The 19,200-nt window shown below is 38.7% G+C and overlaps 1 protein-coding gene across 10 annotated transcripts in view; it reads left to right on the top strand.

The window, feature by feature from the left end:
• LOC129726511 (cystinosin homolog) overlaps nucleotides 1-7,232 on the top strand; it is a 38,230-nt gene extending 30,998 nt beyond the window's left edge. For 9 of the 10 annotated variants that reach the window (XM_055683391.1, XM_055683382.1, XM_055683363.1 and 6 more), the window contains one exon: nucleotides 6,861-7,232. In XM_055683391.1, coding sequence (XP_055539366.1) covers nucleotides 6,861-6,984 — 124 coding nt within the window. In that variant the 3' untranslated portion in view covers nucleotides 6,985-7,232. Of the gene's footprint in view, nucleotides 1-80; nucleotides 480-6,860 lie in introns of those variants that run through there. The other variant, XM_055683400.1, reaches the window with a different exon arrangement.
• The last annotated feature ends 11,968 nt before the right edge of the window (nucleotides 7,233-19,200 follow it).

Below are 19,200 nucleotides of genomic sequence, written 5' to 3'. Positions count from 1 at the left end.
AACTTTGGCTGAGGGAAAAACACCCCAATCATGTTGCTCATTTCACTGATGGACTATAATTTTTGAATACCAAAAAACAGGAATCGTACAGAACTTAAGACACTGGAGGAGGAATCTAGCAACAGTGCAGCCGTTGGTAGTAAGTCGAGCTTACCGTAACCCATGTTTTGACGGCCTATTTAGCTTGAAGTTCCATACGTTTTAGTCTGGTTGTACCACGGTAAAATCATTCATCCAATATAGATTGGTACAAACTATAGTTGGGCCTTGATTATTAGTTGGTTCTTTTGCTCATATATGTACATTTTTGTTACACTGCCAGTTCTACGTAAAGGACCTGGAAATGTTAATTCCATTGAGAACTCCCGTTGGAAATTTTCAGGCGGTTACACATTACATAACAACCTAAACAGGATGCAAAATGCCGATGCACTTTTTTATTAATGAATGAATAAAGCTTATATACTCGCGTCGTTTCACTAGTATCGCTTTGTTTGGTCGAAATTGATGGAACGTCGATTGGAAAGTTTTGATCCGAAGAGTCCCTGTTAATGTAAATATATGACTGCAGCTGAACATCACGATTCTGTGCTTATTGGTGTAGAGAGATACAATGCTAGTTGATGAAGTAGTAGATTGACGGATGTACTTACTTTACTTTTACTTTTGAGGCGACAGACCGATTATCGATCCAGTGCCGAATCCAGAATACGTCGCCATGTCCCTCGGTTTTGGGCTGCTATCCTCCAATCGCCCCTAACACCTGTTTCACGTCCATCCTCGTCTACAGCATACATCCAACGAGTGCGGGGTCTACCCCGAAGTCGACGACCTCTATCGGGATTCTTGCTAAATATAGCCTTCGCTTGACGCTCATCCGGCATTCTCGCTACCTGCCCAGCCCACTGAAGCCTGCCGTGTTTTATCCGCTTGACTATATCCGCCGATTTGTATGCCTGGTATCATGGTTCATGCGTCTGCGTTTGCCGCCAAGGATTGAATGCAAAATCCTACGCTCAAAAACACCAAAAGCTCGCCGATCAGCCTCTTTCAGCGTCCATGATTCATGGCCGTAGAGAGCCACCGGAAGAATCAGTGTTTTATAGAGTGCAAGTTTAGTACGGATTTGCAGACTGCGGGACCTTAGCTGGTTACGTAGTCCGTAAAAGGCTCTGTTTGCGGCTGCTATCCGCCTTTTTATCTCACGGCTAACCTCGTTGTCACATGTCACTAATGGTTCCAGGTAAATAAATTCGTTGACTACTTCAAATGTTTCTCTATCTAGCACCACCGTAGCACCAACCTCCGACGGCCTACCACGCACTCTGCCAGCCACCATGTATTTCGTTTTGGCAGAGTTTATGACAAGCCCTTATCTCGCAGCTACCCTCCTGAGAATGAATGAAGGCCTCTTCCACAGCTCTACGGTTGATACCAATGATGTCGATATCGTCCGCAAAACCGAGAAGCATGTGCGACTTCGTAATGATGGTGCCGCTTCTCTGCACACCAGCCCTCCGTATAGCACCTTCCAATGCGATGTTGAACAATAAGTTCGACAGCCCGTCACTCTGCTTCAAACCATCTAACGTCACGAACGAGTCCGATATCTCACCGGCTATCCTGACGCTTGATGTAGAACCTTCAAGGGTGGCACGTATCAGCCTAATCAGCTTTGTTGGGAAGCCATGTTCGATCATTATCTGCCATAACTCATTTCTCTTGACTGAATCGTACGCTGCCCTGAAGTCTATGAACAGATGGTGCGTCTGCAAGTTGTATTCTCGAAATTTATCGAGGATTTGTCGCAAGGTAAACATTTAGTCCGTCGTGGAGCGTCCCCCTCGAAAACCGCATTGGTACTCGCCAACAAAGGTCTCCTGCAACGGCTTCAGTCTGTGGAACAGGATTCGGGAGAGAATTTTGTACACGGTATTGAGAAGAGTTATGCTCCGATAATTGCTACAGTCCAGGCGATGGCCTTTTTTGTAGATCGGGCATATGAGACCCTTCAACCAGTCTGAGGGCAATGCTTCATCAGACCACACTCTCAGCATCCGATGGATGGCACGATACAGCTGTTCGCTCCCGACTTTGAAGAGTTCGGCGGGAATGCCGCCCTTCCCGGCTGCCTTGCAGTTTCTCAGCTCTTTCACTGCTTTCTTCACCTCGTTAATGGATGGTGGATCCACAGCTTGACCATCATTCTCAATAGTCATTCTGCTCCTTTCGACTCCACTGTTTCCCTCACCGTTCAACAGCACACTGAAATGTTCCTTCCAACGCCTGGCCACCTCTGTTTTATCGGTTATCAGGTTCCCCTCCCTATCGTTGCACATGACAAGGGCTGACACGTTTCGATTCCTGATTCCGTTGACCTTCTTATAGAAGCTCCTCGCATCGTGCCTGGAGAAGCAACCTTCCGCCTCCGCAAGAATACGCTCCCAATGCTGTCGTTTCTTCCGGCGATGGAGTCTCTTTTCAGCGGCTCTTGCATCTCGATGTCTATCCACGCTCTGACGAGTCACAGCCGTGGCCAACATGTGACCCCTGGCGCGGTTCTTCTCCTCCGTCACTCGCTGGCACTCAGCGTCAAACCACTCATTGGGCGCAGCTGCCGCAGTTGTACCCAACACTTCTCGCGTTGTAGTGCTGATCGTACTGTGGATGTGCCTCCACTGTTCATCCAGGTTCCCTTCAACTCTTTCCTCAATCCGTTCATCAACCTTCTGCGAGTACTCTGCAGCCACTCCTTCAGTTGATAGCCGCTGTTCAACTGCTCCTCTTCGTTGCCTTGGATTTCAACACGTTGGACAGTCGGGCGCGGATTTTGGCTACTACGAGATAGTGATCCGAGTCAACGTTCGGTCCTCTGAACGACCTCACGTCTGTAACGTCTGAAAAGTGTCGTTCATCAATCAGAACGTGGTCAATTTGAGAGCAAAGCTCTCCATTCGGGTGCATCCAGGTGTGCTTACGTATGTTCCGGCGTGCAAAATAAATGCTACAGATAGCCATCCCCCTAGCTGCAGCGAAATTAACAAGCCTCAGGCCATTGTCGTTCGTAGTAGAGTGGAAGCTTTCCCTACCAGTTACGGGGCGGAAGAAGTCTTCCTGCCCGACCTGTGCATTTGCATCTCCGTTGACAATCTTTATATCGTGTCCTGGGCACTCATTGTGTCTTTTCCAGGAGCTCATAGAACTCCTCCTTTTCGTCATCGGGTTCCTCGTTGGTCGTTGCGTACACATTTATTAGGCTGTAGTTGAAGAATTTGCCCTTAATTCTCAACACGCATATACGGTCACTGATCGGCCTCCATCTAACGACACGCTTCATCTGTTTTCCAATTAGCACGAAACCGACTCCTCTTTCTGCTTTCACGCCGCTGCTATAGTAGATGTGGTACTTAAATGAAGTGTCCGCCAAAGGATCTACTGCTCGGAATTCGCGTTCTCCCGATTTCGGCCACCGCACCTCTTGGATAGCTGCGACCTCCAAATTCACCTTCCGCAGCTCTCTAGCCAGGATACTTGCGCGTGTCGGTTCGAGTAGAGTCCTTACATTCCAAGTACCGAGTTTCCAATAATCGTTGTTCTTTTTCGTTCGCCTAGGTCCATGCCGATAATTCCGTTCCGTATTTATATCTGGATTGTTCGTAGTATTTAATATTCAGTATGCTGCCTTACTAGGGCTGCGATACCTATTCTCGCGACGGGGCTGCCGTCTTTGATATAGCTGGCGAAACACCGCGTTTCAAGATTCAGCCACCCGCTCCGGATCAGACGCTGTTGTACGCCGCCCCTAACATGGGGAAACAGCCGCGTACGTTCCCCCTTCCTAGTCAGCATACGACCAAAGTTTCCATCGGGGTTGGTTACCCGATCTCCGCTAAGATTACTCGTATCCCGGTCGGCACCACGTGGAGGTTGGGATAGGAGTTGCTGGACAGAGGTGAATGACCACAATAGGATCTCAAGTGACACGTGTCCAACCATTCGCCGATTGACGGATGTACATTACCTTTATCGATGATCCACACATCATGGTTCGTTATCATCGGTCCTCGGGAACCGAACCCGGTTGCTCCTAATATTTGAATTTCTGCTGATTAATCGGTCTTCGTAATAAATGCGAATTGTTTTTGATCACATCAGCAAATTCAAATTGAGTACTTCGTAACTAAAACAGTTTGTTCAATCCAAGCTGCAAAATTCTGGATTTTCCATATTCTGTAGTGTGTAGACCTGAGCTCGGAGCATTTAGTCTACAAATATCAGGTATGGATACAGAGCAGACTGCGAACTTTCGGTGAGGGACATTTAAAACCACTTATTGAAGGCTTCTGTTTTGTGTGTTGAATCTTTTCTCGCGCTATCTTCTAGGTAAGTAATTGCGTCATTGAAGAAGACTTATATTACCTGACCGAACATTCCCAAGCCGTGGGGCAGCCTTTACGTAACGTTGGACTCGTCCCCACCGCATTCGTTACATGTGTACATTTCGCCAGCTCCGCAGTTTGTGTAGGACGTTTTCCACCTGACTAATCTACCTTACCCACTGAGCACTTCGCAACACCTTCCATCCGAAGACCACGAGGGCGTGTTAGTCCTCCACAAGCATGTGTCATGGGTGTAGAGGACTACCGGTCTAATCAGTGTCTTGTCGATGGTCAACTTAGTGCGGCAACGAATGCTACTCCATCAAAGCGTCCTCTGGAGAACACAGTAGACTCGATTTCCTGTTATAATGCGCCGTATAACTGTGTTAGTTTGTCCGGAATTCCGTACTCGTGCATGTTTTGCCAAGCTGATCTCGATCGATGCTGACATATGCTGATTTGAAATCGATGAATTGGTGATGTGTGCTGCGACTATCTGATCCGTGGTGGCGAGGGCGTCCATTAATCCCGCCCGACAACGCCTCATCAACTGCTTCGCCACGCATTTGGGAGAGTACCTTGTAGGAGAGGCTTAGCAAAGTGTTTGCCCACTCCAGTTTGTCGCCCATTTTATAACTCGGACTCACGATAATTTCTATCCACTTTTCCGGTGCTCGTTGTTTTTCCAAAATCTGGAGTGCACTGTTCTTAGCAGTGTTTCTCTACCGTATTCTAACAGCTCGGCACGGTCATTGGAGAAGACTTAAACATGATTGAAATGAAATAGATGGTCTTGTTATCCTTGAGATTACTCACCAACTACTCTTCAAAGAACGCTTTGAAACCGAACGATTCGTTGATGAAGTGAATTATCAGCGATGTGAGAAAACTTCTCATGTTTAACTGCGCTGTGCTTTTGTACTTTACACCGAAATAAGCCTGTGTGAGAAATTTTCAGTCTACGTGAACTTCGCAAGTTGTTTCTGGTTGAATCGGTTCAACTGCTTTGAAGCAAAGATTTATTGATAGATGCATCGCATGAGAAGGCTCAAGTTCGAACTTGCGATACGAACAAATCGTAACTGATTTTATGCAAACATACACCCAACACAAACGGGTAAGATTTTGTTACTTTCGAGCAACATTTTATTACTTTTTGTTTCTTATGACAGCGCACTAGACACAAAAAGTAATAACCAAAAAGTAACAAAATATATGACAGCCACACGCTTGTATGTATTTCTGCAGGAGAACATACAACCAACAACCGCAATGCATGTGTTAGCAAGACTTTACTCGCTGCATTTGTATTGATGCAACGATCTGGTTCACTTCTGTTCCCTTCACTCACACATGAGCAGAATCCCACCTGTCAAACCACAAATGTCTAATTGGCAACATCACTGTTTGTATCACCGTCTCACTCCATGTTGTCGGAGATTCGAATGTTGCTCTGGATGGGCACGAGTTTTGTATTTTCAAACAGTTCCAAATGAGTTTCGTGGAGCGATGAGTGTGTGTTTTCAACATTGTTGCATCAGCTAAAAAAAAGCAAATGTCTGTGTTTTGCTCAAACGCAGTTTGCAGATCGTGATGTGACTTCTTCTTTCTCTATTCCGTTTGCGTACAACGAACAAACTAATACACGCACACCGGATGAATTGCAGATAAAAGAAACCAGTAACATGTGCAACATATGCGACGGTATGTGTTTGTTTCTTGACTGGAGATGGAGAGGGGGCAATTTTCAAAAAGTAAAATTTTGCGTGTGGTTGTAACGATCATTATCGGATAGTCGTACTCCCGTAGCATGTGCAAAGTATATGACAGTATGTGTTGTTACTTGACTGGAGAAGATCTTTATTGCTTTTAAGTAACAGATTTGTCACCAAAATCAGCGTTTCGCGTTATTGCTTTTGAAGTAATAAAGAAAAATTGTGCGTGTAGAGATATCTTTGTACATGTTCACACGTATAACTGTAAAATCTCCAAATAGGGATAAACCGACCAAAATGCGCTTAAAGTAGGGACGAAGTTAGCCACAAAAAAAATCTCACAGCTTCAGTAAGTTCAAAGTCGAAATCGATCGATCACACAACATAGAAGTTTGCTTTCGATTTTTCGGAATTTAGGAGTAATTATCTGATACAACTAAATCCAAGAACTAAACTAAATCGACGCCAATACTCTAACTGTGGAGGTCTAAGTGATGTATTAAAGTGCCAGCTTCGCTCGCATGTGATATTTTACCCCTTGTCAATAAAATTTGAAAGTGTACTACCCTGAGATATTACATATTTTTACGTATTATACGTATTATTACGTATATTCACTGGAATGCTAGACGTTTCTTGTGGTTTATGTGGAAAACATAAAATTATGGCCGATTTAGTTACTGATAATTGGTTTTGGAATTTGATTCTTTTCTTCATACAGTAATTTATTTGTGATCCCAATTGTCTAATAGTGCATTATTTTCAGGGACCCCGAGTACATTGTACTACCTGGAGAGAACAACAGCGGCTCTGATCCAGGCACTAGTCATCTACCTATCTCATCTGATCCTGCCAATGAATATAGCGATAGTAATGCCACACCAAGTTAAATAAAATATGCAAGAATATGTTTGCTAGACATGTGAAATTGTATACAGTTAAGATTTATGTAATGTGATATGTATATTATTAGATCATATATCCTATGAATAGTGAATTATAGTCATGCAATTTTGAATAATTCGTTAAATCCGAATAGGAGGGAACACTGAAAGGTTAGTTTCAATATTTCTGAGTTTTTTTCCAAATGTGTTGCTTTCTTAGTAGGTGAAATACTATTTCCTTGCAGACGACCTTACTACCGTGCATAGCTAGTCCGTCCCTTTTGAGAAATTCCGCTCATCAGGTAGTTATTAACATAAGGCAGAGTGCAAAAAGTGATGACAATTTATTTATACTTAAATGCTGGAATAATCGATGATGATGGTGTTGAAAAGGATTGATTTCGGAATCTGTTGCGAGAAACGTGAGTTTCTCATTATCGGGTTGTCTCGATCATAAAACAAATGTTCTCAATAACTAACAAATCTGTACTAATAAATGAGTGGAACTAAAGTTTATTGTTATTAAGAACACCAGCAAGCTTGCGCTTGGATCTGTACATACGACGACTGGTTTGTTAGTTCAGAATTATATCTTGAGATCAGCTGAAACCCTGTCCTGTCGTTTGCAAATCGTAAACCAAAACCTTCAGTGGAGAACAACGGAAAAGAACAATAAAAACAAGCGATTGCTTCTATGTTCCATTATTATTCTATCGATAGTGTTTCAGACATCAATCGAAAAAACCACCGTACTTTTGACGGCTGTCACTCAATTTCACTGGAAGGGCTAAAACAAGTTTATTTTAAATGCAGAAAACGGCTGGAATAGCTATTGTTAGTGTAAAAGTATTTCCAGATTAAACTAACCGACAATGAAAATACTAATCTAAACTAATCTTGCGATAATTGCACGCAATCAATTTAATAAAAATGTCTCTGTGAAAGTTGAGACGATTAAACGCGTACAACCTGGTCTCCACATGTTCTAGTCTGAACAATTCATCATTGACACGCATGAACAACTGCAAACTTTCTGCAACACAAACTACAAAAGCGCTCCATCTTTGTAACTGCTAAGACGCTTTCATGCAATGAAAATTTGTCTGATACAAAGACAGTTGGGAAATTACGTTGCCCCAAAATTTATTAACCTGAAAATGAAATGAGAAAAAAATTTCCAGCAGTAGAAAAAATTCCGGAAGTTCATAAATTGTGCATATACAAATTATACATATTGGTTATGATCATGTTGGTACAGTTTACCAACAAAAACGGCGCGTTTGAATTATCAGCTTTTTCAATGTTTTTTCAACGTTATTTTCTGAAACTAGTATTTGCTGCGGACTGCCGTGGAGCTTGCAAATGCAACGGATTTCACATATGCAGTAAGGTAAGTACGAGTTACTATTTCGAATTCATGATGTATTGACATTTAAACACATACCTAAAGAAAAAAATCTTTGGAAACTCTACTCTCGAAGCACCGACACTGTATAAATTGATATCTCATTGGGAATTAAGGCCTCGCAAACTATTGCACAGTGGGGAATCGCTGGCCATCGACCCAAAAATGAAAATGCGAATTTTATTTCAATTGTATTTTTCCTATAGTTGTATACTATTGAAGTGTCAGAATCCAAATTTTTAGAGCTTACGACAAAATTTGAATTTTCTATGATTTTTCAAAGTGTACTGAGTCAGCGTTTTTTAGCGTTTTTCTTGAAAAAAATGCAATGTTGCGAAATTTGCTGGAGCCTCAAGGGTAACTTGAATCTTGATGACGTCTAAGGAAAAGTTGTCTGTTAAATAGTGGAGAATAAATCCTCATCATTGGATAATGTATAATCTCATTGAAATACTCAAAAAAATTAGGCGGAATAAAAAAATTACGTATTTTTTGCATAAAACAGCGTTTTAAGTTTAGACGGCAGGGTTTGGCACTATTGGCACTAGTTTTAAACGATAGCTTGGAAAAAATGCTTTCAAAAGCATTTAGTCCGATCCTGCGCAGAGTTGCGCAGAGTACCCTTCTTTCGAAGAGAAACAACAAGTGTTCGGCACATATCGGATTTAAAAAATGTAAATTTGAATTGCACACTGCAAACAGTCAACAGAATAACGAATGGCTCATATTAGTCTGATAATAACAGCGTTTTCAAACACGTTTCAGTATGATTAATCACACTGTTTTCATATTAACAAGTTTAACCCATCAATATTCCGATATTTAACGCAGTATTCAAAACTAATCATTGTTTATGTTTCGTATCACCAGCACTGAGTACCAAAATCATAATTTAAGTTTGCATCATACCAGTCACATGTAAAAACAATCGTGTAAACACAAACCATGACATAATAAATCCCCTGCCAATTTCTACAGAACAAATAGTGAATTATTATTTTGACGTTAGAAACTGCATTTTGAAAATTCTCCTTGAAAATATTAAAACTGTATTAAAAATGAACACAAAAATGAAGATGAAGGTGGAAGTGAATAAAAAGAAGAATGCAATAAAAAAACGGAATCTAATATAGTCACTTTGAAAAAAACAAATCAAAAGTAATTTTCATCACGAAGCATATTTTTCAATTGATATTTTTTTTATTTCCTCATAACTAAATAATATTTTTATGTTTTTTTATGGCATATGAAAGTCTTTCAAGTATCATGCCTTTTGTTCTCCAAAAAATTGAAACCGACGTAAAATTTTCCTCATATAATATATATAAAAACATGAAAATTCCCCTGGCGTCAAAAATACACATTTTCATGCAAAAATAACATCAAATTCGGACTCAGCGTGCCAAAATTATATGAAACCATGTATTTTCCACGATTTGAAGACATTTTTTGCTTGGCCAGCATTTGTATGGAGTCGCCCCACTGTGTATTGGTGTGTGTTTCAATATAAACCGTAGTTTTAGGCGACAACTAATGGCCTAAAGTGAAGATAGTTCGTTTTTGAAGTAAAATACTTCTCTCAGGAAGTTCGGCTACATAGGGGTGTGAAATAAAAATATGAAACCGAAAAAAGTGAAAAATTTGTTCAATTTCAAATGCTAATAAATCGGTTGGTATTCGATGGATTTCCTTCGTTCTTGCAGCAATATATTGGGAAATCTTCTAAGATTCTTCACAAATGAAGATAATTGTTATTTTATTATTCAAACTATTGTACTATTGAAAATAGTCAAGACTTGTCAAAACGGAAAATTCGACCTCTGGTCGTTATATGATTGCTTCCCAAGCACGGTCGACAGAATCATATACATTGCAATTCGAAATATGCTATTTGGCATATACAAGAGCCTGTTTCAGCCGAAGTCGCTCATAATAGTTCTAGACAGCGACAACAGCAGTCATCCCTTAGGCGGTATCCATAAATTACGTAACGCTCATAGGGGGAGGGGGGTATCCTTGAGCGTTACGATTTATTACACAGGGCTGGGGGAGGTAAGTTCAGTGTTACGTAACGAAAAATCCCTGGAGAAACTCCAAAAACGAGCATTTTTATCAAGGAAATCCTTCTGCAGTGTTACGTAATTTTTATGGGGGTAGATGTTGGCGTTACGTTTCGTTACATATGAGTGGGTGGGGGTCCAAAAATCGGGTCTTTGCGTTACGTAATTTATGACTGTCGCCTTAGCAGTAGCAGTGCAGTGGATACCAGCGATAGCGGATAGCGGCCACAGCTGTGGCATAGCAATGGATGGTGCACTAGTTGCAGCGGATCTCAGCATCGATAGCAGCTGGGCCAGCTGATGCAGGGGCAGCGGATACCAATGGCAGCGTATAGCGGCCACAACTGGGGCATGGCTACGGATAGCGTAGCAGTTGCAGCGGGTATATCTAACCATGAAGCATTTATGCAATAATTGAATGAAAATTGCAATTGCAGCAATCGACCTATTTAAAGGCTACTAAATGTATTTGGAATAGCATAATGAATGGTTATAATTAAACTGCAACTGAGGTTTGATGCTGCTGTAAATGCACAGCAGTGTGATGTTTATTACAATTTGTTGATACTGTGCTTAACAAGCGGTATATACAAAACAAATCCTATTTCGAACAGAACAGTTCAGCACGTTCTCCTCACGATGCTGAGCCTGTTTTAGAAAATTCACAACACTTCATTAACAAGGATGTAACGTCTTGAACAAGAATTTCGACTTTCATACTCATGTCTACCATCGGCAATATCAAACACGCAACAATCTGCTTCCACGCGACACGGGGACGGGAACATTTTTTTCTTCCAAGCCGCACAACACGACACAATACATGTTATTTTGTTGCCTTAATGAGAGCTCTATCGGTCCGGCTCGACAGAATGTCCACAAGAAATCGTTTTTGTACATCCGTGTTATGAAACTGAGCAAATCTGTAAGAACTGAAATAAAAGGCGGGGCCAGAATGAATGAGATGTATTTTTCGTACATTAGTATTACGACATACGAAATAAAATTTTCGAACGTTGTAGAATGGTATAACTGGAAATAATTAAGTCACATCTATTTTGCCAGTTATATCATTCCACAACGTTCGAAAAATTTACGTTCGTTTATTTACTAGAAAAAATGACTGACACGCAAGCAGCCGGGTTATCTTTCTTGTAAAAGTATTCTACTTCAACCTTGTGGTCGTGGCTTTGCACACAAACCTCCTGTGATTTTCTTCTCCTGGTGATCCGATATCTCATTCATAGTTGAAAGCTATATGTTACCGAACATACTTGAAACGGTTCTCGTCAGTGTACAACATTAGATGGCAGAAATGTACCCAATTAATTAAAAAACAAAGGTTTGTTGAACTAGATCTCCTAGCGGAACTTCATAGCATTTTATATATCATTTCAATGTCAAAATATCTTTGTTCATTTATTACATATGGTACAAAAGAGTTTACATTTTAGAATAACATTTTCAGAGAATTTTACACAGAAATACGACCATTTTACATTTGAAGGGATTTACGTACTGGCAAAAGATCTGCTGGGCGACAACTCGCTGGAGGAGGATAAAAAAAATACATCACATGTTCCCAAGCAATGGCAGAATGAAATGATCAACACGACAATAAAAGGAAAGGAATTATTGATCTGAGGCCAATGAAGTCTTCTATTTAAAGAAAGCCAGCAGAAACTAGCTGTAATTATCATCCGATTATCACAACAGCTCGAGAATTACCGTGAAAGGAGAGATTTTTAGTGAGTACTTTGAAGTGATTGTTACTCTACTCGAGTACGAGTTATTGATAAGTAAAACGAAGCACATTTAAACACAATAACGAATAATCACAATATTTCAATGCGAAACAATTGCAAGACACAGGTTTCATAAAAAAGCAAGCAGAAAGAATCACGGCGATATTTTTTTTAAATAGAATTACAAATTTGAAACAAAAGTTGGTCAAATGAGTGTTGAAAGAAAAATATATTTGCATAAAAAAAGAGTGAAGATCAACAAAATTATTAACAAAAAACCGGTTTCAGAGGAAGCAATATTTTAGTAAAGCAGAATTGTCGTCTGGGAGGACAGTATTGGTGAAGAATGTATTGTTTTCTGAAATCAGAAAACTGCTTTTGATAAATTCAGTAAACGTTGAAAAGGTTTCCAGAAGACATCGCCAATATTCAGACGAGCTCGGTTACCAGATCGTAAGTAGAAATATGCACTTTATTTACAATTACTTTCAATCATCGATAACTGGTTTAATTTCGAAAAGTCGTTTTTGGTCAGAGGCATTCACTGACAAAAATCAAATTCATTCAGTCTTTCAAATATAAGAAAGACTAAAGTGCATGTGAAAATTTTTTAGAATATCCGATTTTTTCATATCACTATTCTTCGCTAAAAAATTCATGATTTTTTCACAATGTTTTTGCTGGCTTACCGCAGCTCATAGTACAATATAGTTCCATGAAGAATATTCGGTAGGATTGCAGTACACATTCTGGCGGAACAAATATATATCAACATCTCAGTAACATTTCAAAATGGTAGTTTCGGTCAAAAAATTAGAGAAAGTGGCTGATTTTAAACAAGCAGGATCTACTAACCATAAGTCCACTGTTAATTCTTTGCCCGCCAATTGTCTGATTTCTGTTCTTCAATTATTACTCTAATTGCAATTTGTGTTCCGACGCAGATTCAGACATCATACCAGCAATGTCTTCGGAACAAGTTATGCATGCACTCCGTTTGGCCTGATGTAAATGTTTAAATGATGTTCTAAAGATCTTATCTTTTGCAGGAAGATGTTTATTAATATGGAATGTTACCATGTAAGAAACTAAAACTAGACAACATTAATCCACAAACGCTAATGGCTTAAACTACTCACGAGGCTCTTTTTACGAAATATATTTACGGTTACACACCAGTTTCAGGTTTATCTGCTTTTGTAAACGAACGCTTGAACTGACGATTTATTACAAATGAAAATCTGAGAAGTGGACATGCAAAAAAAAATCATTTCTCTGCACCCTAATTCTGTTGTCAGGTTTAAGCCTTTTTTAGAAGTAACGGTTCCCCAAAGCAGCAAAGCTTAGATTCTGTATTATTTTCGGATTCCATCATTATAAAGATTTGTTTATTGTGAATTTACTATATTATGTATTCCTTTTAGTTGTTACATCTTTCATACTAACGATAAAAAATACACTGACTGCAGTACTTACACGTATCTGTGTATACAGTGAGCAGTCTGGGCAGTAGTGCAGCTTGTTAAAACTGTTATGTTTTATATAACCGATGTGCGCAGCAAAAACGGTAAGATATTGTTATTGAAGAAGTGCGAGACGAACTATTCCAGAAAAGTAACAGTCTACTAAATAAAGTAAAAAAAAATAAAAAGCATTTCGTCAAATTGCTTTAATTCTACCTTGTATTATATGAAAAATGTTCCAGGGATATCCATGAGCTTTTGTTGACACTTGCGTGTAGATGTCAGGAAATGAGCACCCTCAAAAGTAATATCAATTCTCTTCAGCTTGCTCTTGATCAGCATCGAGTAGAAAAAATTGCCAAAGCAATGTCCAACGATGACCAGTGGTAGTGGAAACTATTAGCAGTGTAACCTATAATATATAAATGGTCAGAGGCATCAGTCATGAAAGAGCTGCGTATTAGAGTTAAAATGAGCTGACGAACCTTGGCGAGTGCTCGCACCCTTAACGAACATGTGCAGGAGTTGAAGAGTACTAAAATACCTTCAATGGCTAAGGGTAACCTGGAGTATATGCTTATTTTCGACGAAATGGGTATCGCCAAAGGTAGTTTTTTGGATGAACAACAAATGTTTCTTTGGAGATGTCACGCTTCCAAACCATTCCACAATGGTCCAGAAACCAAATTTAGGGGGAAATTTGGGTCTAGAGCTCTATAGCAACATTTTAGAGAAACACTTTCTTCTACAAAGTTGTTACATATGATAAGGCGCTCATTGAAAAATTATCAAAAATTAGGGTGACCAACATTTTCGATGCAATCAAGTATCTAACTTTTTTATCTTTGTAGATAGAAGAAAAATTTGTTCTACAATGTTATAGCTCCATTAATTTTAAGTAACTTTGTAAAATGAAGTTTTTCTCTATCTTTGAAAACATACGATTTATATTGAAAAGACATATTTTACGCTCTAACTTTTTTATTTCAAGTTTCATCTCAAAACTGTCTTTGAACGACTTTTAGAGCTTTTTAAGAGAAACAATTTACAATGCTGACATCGTAAATATCTCAATTTTACTCAAAGTTATTAATATTTTTCATCAGAAAATATGCGTTTTTCATTTGTATGTCATTCATTTTGGGGCAAACATAAAAAATATCTCTTGGTTTCATTTTGAAGGGCATACTTGACTCCATAAATGGAATGGAACCTTTAGAGATATGTTATTTTTTAAATTTGAGTAAATTCAATTTAAAAACAAGCCGAAAATTTCAATGATTTTATACATTATGCATATAAAAGCACCCAGATTTATTTTCTGGTATTTTTTCTTATAACTAGACGTAATTACCTTCAATTTGACCCAAAAAGATCGAAAATCGATCAACTGGTTCAAAAGTTATGAATTTTTTTAAAATAATCTCATATCTCTAAAAGTTTCTCCTTTTATAGAGTCAAGTATGCCCTTCAAAATGAAACCAAGAGATATTTTTTATGTTTGCCCCAAAATGAATGACATACAAATGAAAAACGCATATTTTTTGATGAAAAATATTGATAACTTTGAGTAAAATTGAGATATTTACGATGTCAGCATTGCAAATTGTTTCTCTTAAAAAGTTCTAAAAGTCGTTCAAAGACAGTTTCGAGATGAAACTTGAAATAAAAAAGTTAGAGCGTGAAATATGTTTTTTCGATTTAAATCGGTTGTTTTCAAAGATAGAGAAAAACTTTAATTCACAAAGTTACTTAAAAATAATGGAGCTATAACATTGTAGAACAAATTTTTCTTCTATCTATAAAGATAAAAAAGTTAGATACTTGATTGCATCGAAAATGTTGGTCACCCTAATTTTTGATAATTTTTTAATGAGCGCTTTATCATATGTAACAACTTTGTAGAAGAAAGTTTTTCTCTAAAATGTTGCTATAGAGCTCTAGACCCAAATTTCCCCCTAAATTCGGTTTCTGGACCATTGTGCATTCTGGTAAAGCAAATCATGTATTGGTATTCATGCTAGTAGGGGTGCAGTGGTATTGGAAGCAAGTTGTTGTGTATCACTGCACGGCGCAACGATCAGTAATGGATGTTTGAGTGATATCATCTTTTAAATTGTTGGACTTTCACAGTTAATGGCACATGAAAAACTCATTGATTGTGGTAGCAACAATAAACGTTTCTGGAATGACGTCGGTGTTAAGCACATCGCAAACAAAGTTGAGCATCCATGCGATGCGAACAGAAGATTTGAAATCATGCCAGATATGTTGTATGCATTCAATTGTACAGTGCAAAGTTGGTTGAAAAACAAGACAATCAAATTGACTGAAGATATCACACAACAAAACCAATGCTCATCAACGGATGACATTCACATACCCGTTACCCGGTTGTTCTTAAACAATTTACCAACCTGCTGTTAGAACCTAATAAAAACTGATGTCTTGAAAGAAAACATGCTGGCGACAGTACCGCACAATGTAGGTGGAGCTGGGCGCAGCTGGTCTATCATTGCTGCGGTACACGATTTTATTCGTGTGCAATCAAGGAAAAAACTGCTATGCTGCTGATGATAGTGAGAAACAGTTTATGTCATGAATATGGGTACTTTTAAAATCACTGCAAACAATACAAACAACCAACCACTGCAAATTACTCAATGATAATTAAACATTTTTGCAACGGATATAAGTTAGAAGTTATTTTTATTTCATTCGATTCTCGATGTTCACTAAATAATAGTGATCGGCATTATATTGAATGAGAAATTTCTTTAAAAATACAAATGTATAGAAAAGTAAGAGTCGGCGAATAGTTGTGAATTATTTGTCTATTTACTAAAATTCTGTTTTTTTCTCAGAATTTTTTATTACATTTAAACATTGTAAGACGATTATTCTTCATTTCTAAATTGAAAAATAATATACGTATTATGCTAATATTGCTAAAATATTGCTGTCAAATGAAACAAACTTGTCCAGCAAAAAAAAAATGAATCGTTTAAAACTTTAACTTCGTGGTAATTGTTGATTTCTATGATTTTTTGCAGGAACTTGTTGATAATTTTGTTTGACATATCTTATAATGTTTTCTCGTTGGTGAACCTTTGTAACGGCTTCGTAATTATTTTCAGAGTAATAAATTTGATTTAATTAGAGTTAAATAAGACAAAACGTTTCGTTGGATTTGAGAGATTTAGTTGGATTTGGTGTTTGAGTAAATATAATTATTTTTAATTAGACGCATTAGCAAAAATTCTTGGTACTTATTTACGCTTGTGCCGTGTCAAATAAATGTTTTAACAGTAAAAATAAAAGCCTAAGAATTCTTTCGAGTGTTGTTAAATAAAGTGACAGCTGAGTCACGAACGAGTTGAACAGTTTGTGACTATGGTGGGTGTAAAGATTTATTCTGCCATAGCCATAGTATATAACACACACCAAACGTACAAATACCATACACAACAATCTATGAACACTTCACAAAGAAACACATACACCTGTCATAAACCATAGCATACAAACTAATAGAAATAATAATTAAATTGTTGCCTATAAAAGTATTCTGTCATAAATAAATTTACCTCGGATGAATGCATTTTTGGACACACGCTATATACACACACACATCTACCCACAAGCACACGCTCCTCAGACACACCCACGCTACTTACACACACATGCACAGACACATACACACACATGCACAGACACATACAAACACTGCTCTCACACACACACACACTACTCACACACACACTACTCACACACACACACTACTCACACACACATACACACGCTAACGCTACTCTCACACACACATACACACGCTAACGCTACTCACACACATACACACGCTAACGCTACTCACACACACACACATACACACGCTAACGTTACTCACACACACATACACACGCTAACGCTACTCACACACACATACACACGCTAACGTTACTCACACACACATACACACGCTAACGCTACTCACACACATACACACGCTGACGCTACTCACACACGCACACGCTACTCAGACACACACGCTTCATATACGACACATTATACCTACACAAAATACTATCGGCAGCATCCGGCTTCCAAGTCTTCCAATGGTCCCTTCCAACGGCTTCCAATGATCCCCAGTGCCGATCACGTCCAGTTTCTGGCTGTATTCCAACAACGATATCTTAATTAGATTACCACTGGTGGGGTCCAACTCAGATCGAAGAGAAGCCGAACTGTTCGCTTTGACGGTCGACCGGGAATTGAGCTTCTCTCAACACGGAATTTCCTTTTATAGCGTCACTCAGTGTGGGGAACTTGGGTGATTGGGGGAAGATTCAATCACGTGGAAGCATCTTTGCTTTCTTTCATCGTCGCTTATGCTGGGTAATGAATGCGATGCCAATTGGCTGGCATTGTTAGCCAATGACTGAATGCGTGAAATCCTTTCGTCTATGTTTTTGAAGTCTGGGTTAGGGAAATATACCATTCGTATGAAAAATGTATGTGGATATTCGACCTTCAAACTTTTCCGCAATTTTCACGGAGTAATGATAAAATGGTAACTGAAATTATCATGTTATACAAATCTTGTATATTTTAGCTTTCCAACGGTATATTAACTATTGAAATCGGAACAGTTGTTTGAGCGCTATTAGCATCTAAAATCCTCCATTCCGCCAACCAAAAACGTTACATGTTCAATCCAGTTTTCACAGAATGTACCTTAGTATAGTGAAGAAAGACGTAGTCCCACGTCAAAAATCAATTTGTTATGGTTCTATCACGCTGCCTGATTCTCTATCACCTGAAGCAAATGCACTATATTATGTTGCAGCAGTTATTCTACGTAGCCTGCCGAATAAGGGAGTATATAAGGCGAGTGTAATGCATCTTATAATGAAAATATTCCTTTACTTGTATCCCTCATTTTGTGTTTATACCGGTGAAGGATTAATCTACGAAAACCCAGATACATGCAAATTTGTCATGGTACTGGAACACATATTTTCCAGAAACATGCAGAAACTTCAGCCTGATGCTAAGAACGGTAAAGACATGCTTCTTGGCGAACTGAATTTAGCCAAAGCGAATCATTTTGGGAATAACCCTGATCTTCACTTTCGTTTTCGATCTAAAACAGTTAGAGATCATGACAGCGATTCAATGTTGTAACACGAAAGTAGGTAATAATAATTCAAAATGGAATGGTTGTTTAGTTTTACCACTGTTATTTTTTATTATTCACCGTTATTTCGTTATTTTTTTATGAACATACCGAGATTTTAATTAAATTTGAAAATGCAAACCAACACTAGATCAATAAGTAGCAAATAAATATCCTTCTGACGTAGCACTACGTCTTTCTTGATTATAGTGGAGTTCATTCTAAGAAAACTGGGATTAGCATGTAATGTTTGTTGTTGGCGGAATGGTAGTTTTCAAATGCTAATAGCTCTCAAACCGGTTTGAATACTCAATGTGCCGTTGGATAGCTAAAACATAAAGCATTTTTATAATATGTTATAATTGTTCCCACC

Source organism: Wyeomyia smithii, chromosome 1 (assembly GCF_029784165.1).
Source record: "Wyeomyia smithii strain HCP4-BCI-WySm-NY-G18 chromosome 1, ASM2978416v1, whole genome shotgun sequence".
Classification (NCBI taxonomy): Eukaryota; Metazoa; Arthropoda; class Insecta; order Diptera; family Culicidae; genus Wyeomyia; species Wyeomyia smithii.
This window is presented reverse-complemented; position numbering and strand designations above follow the sequence as displayed.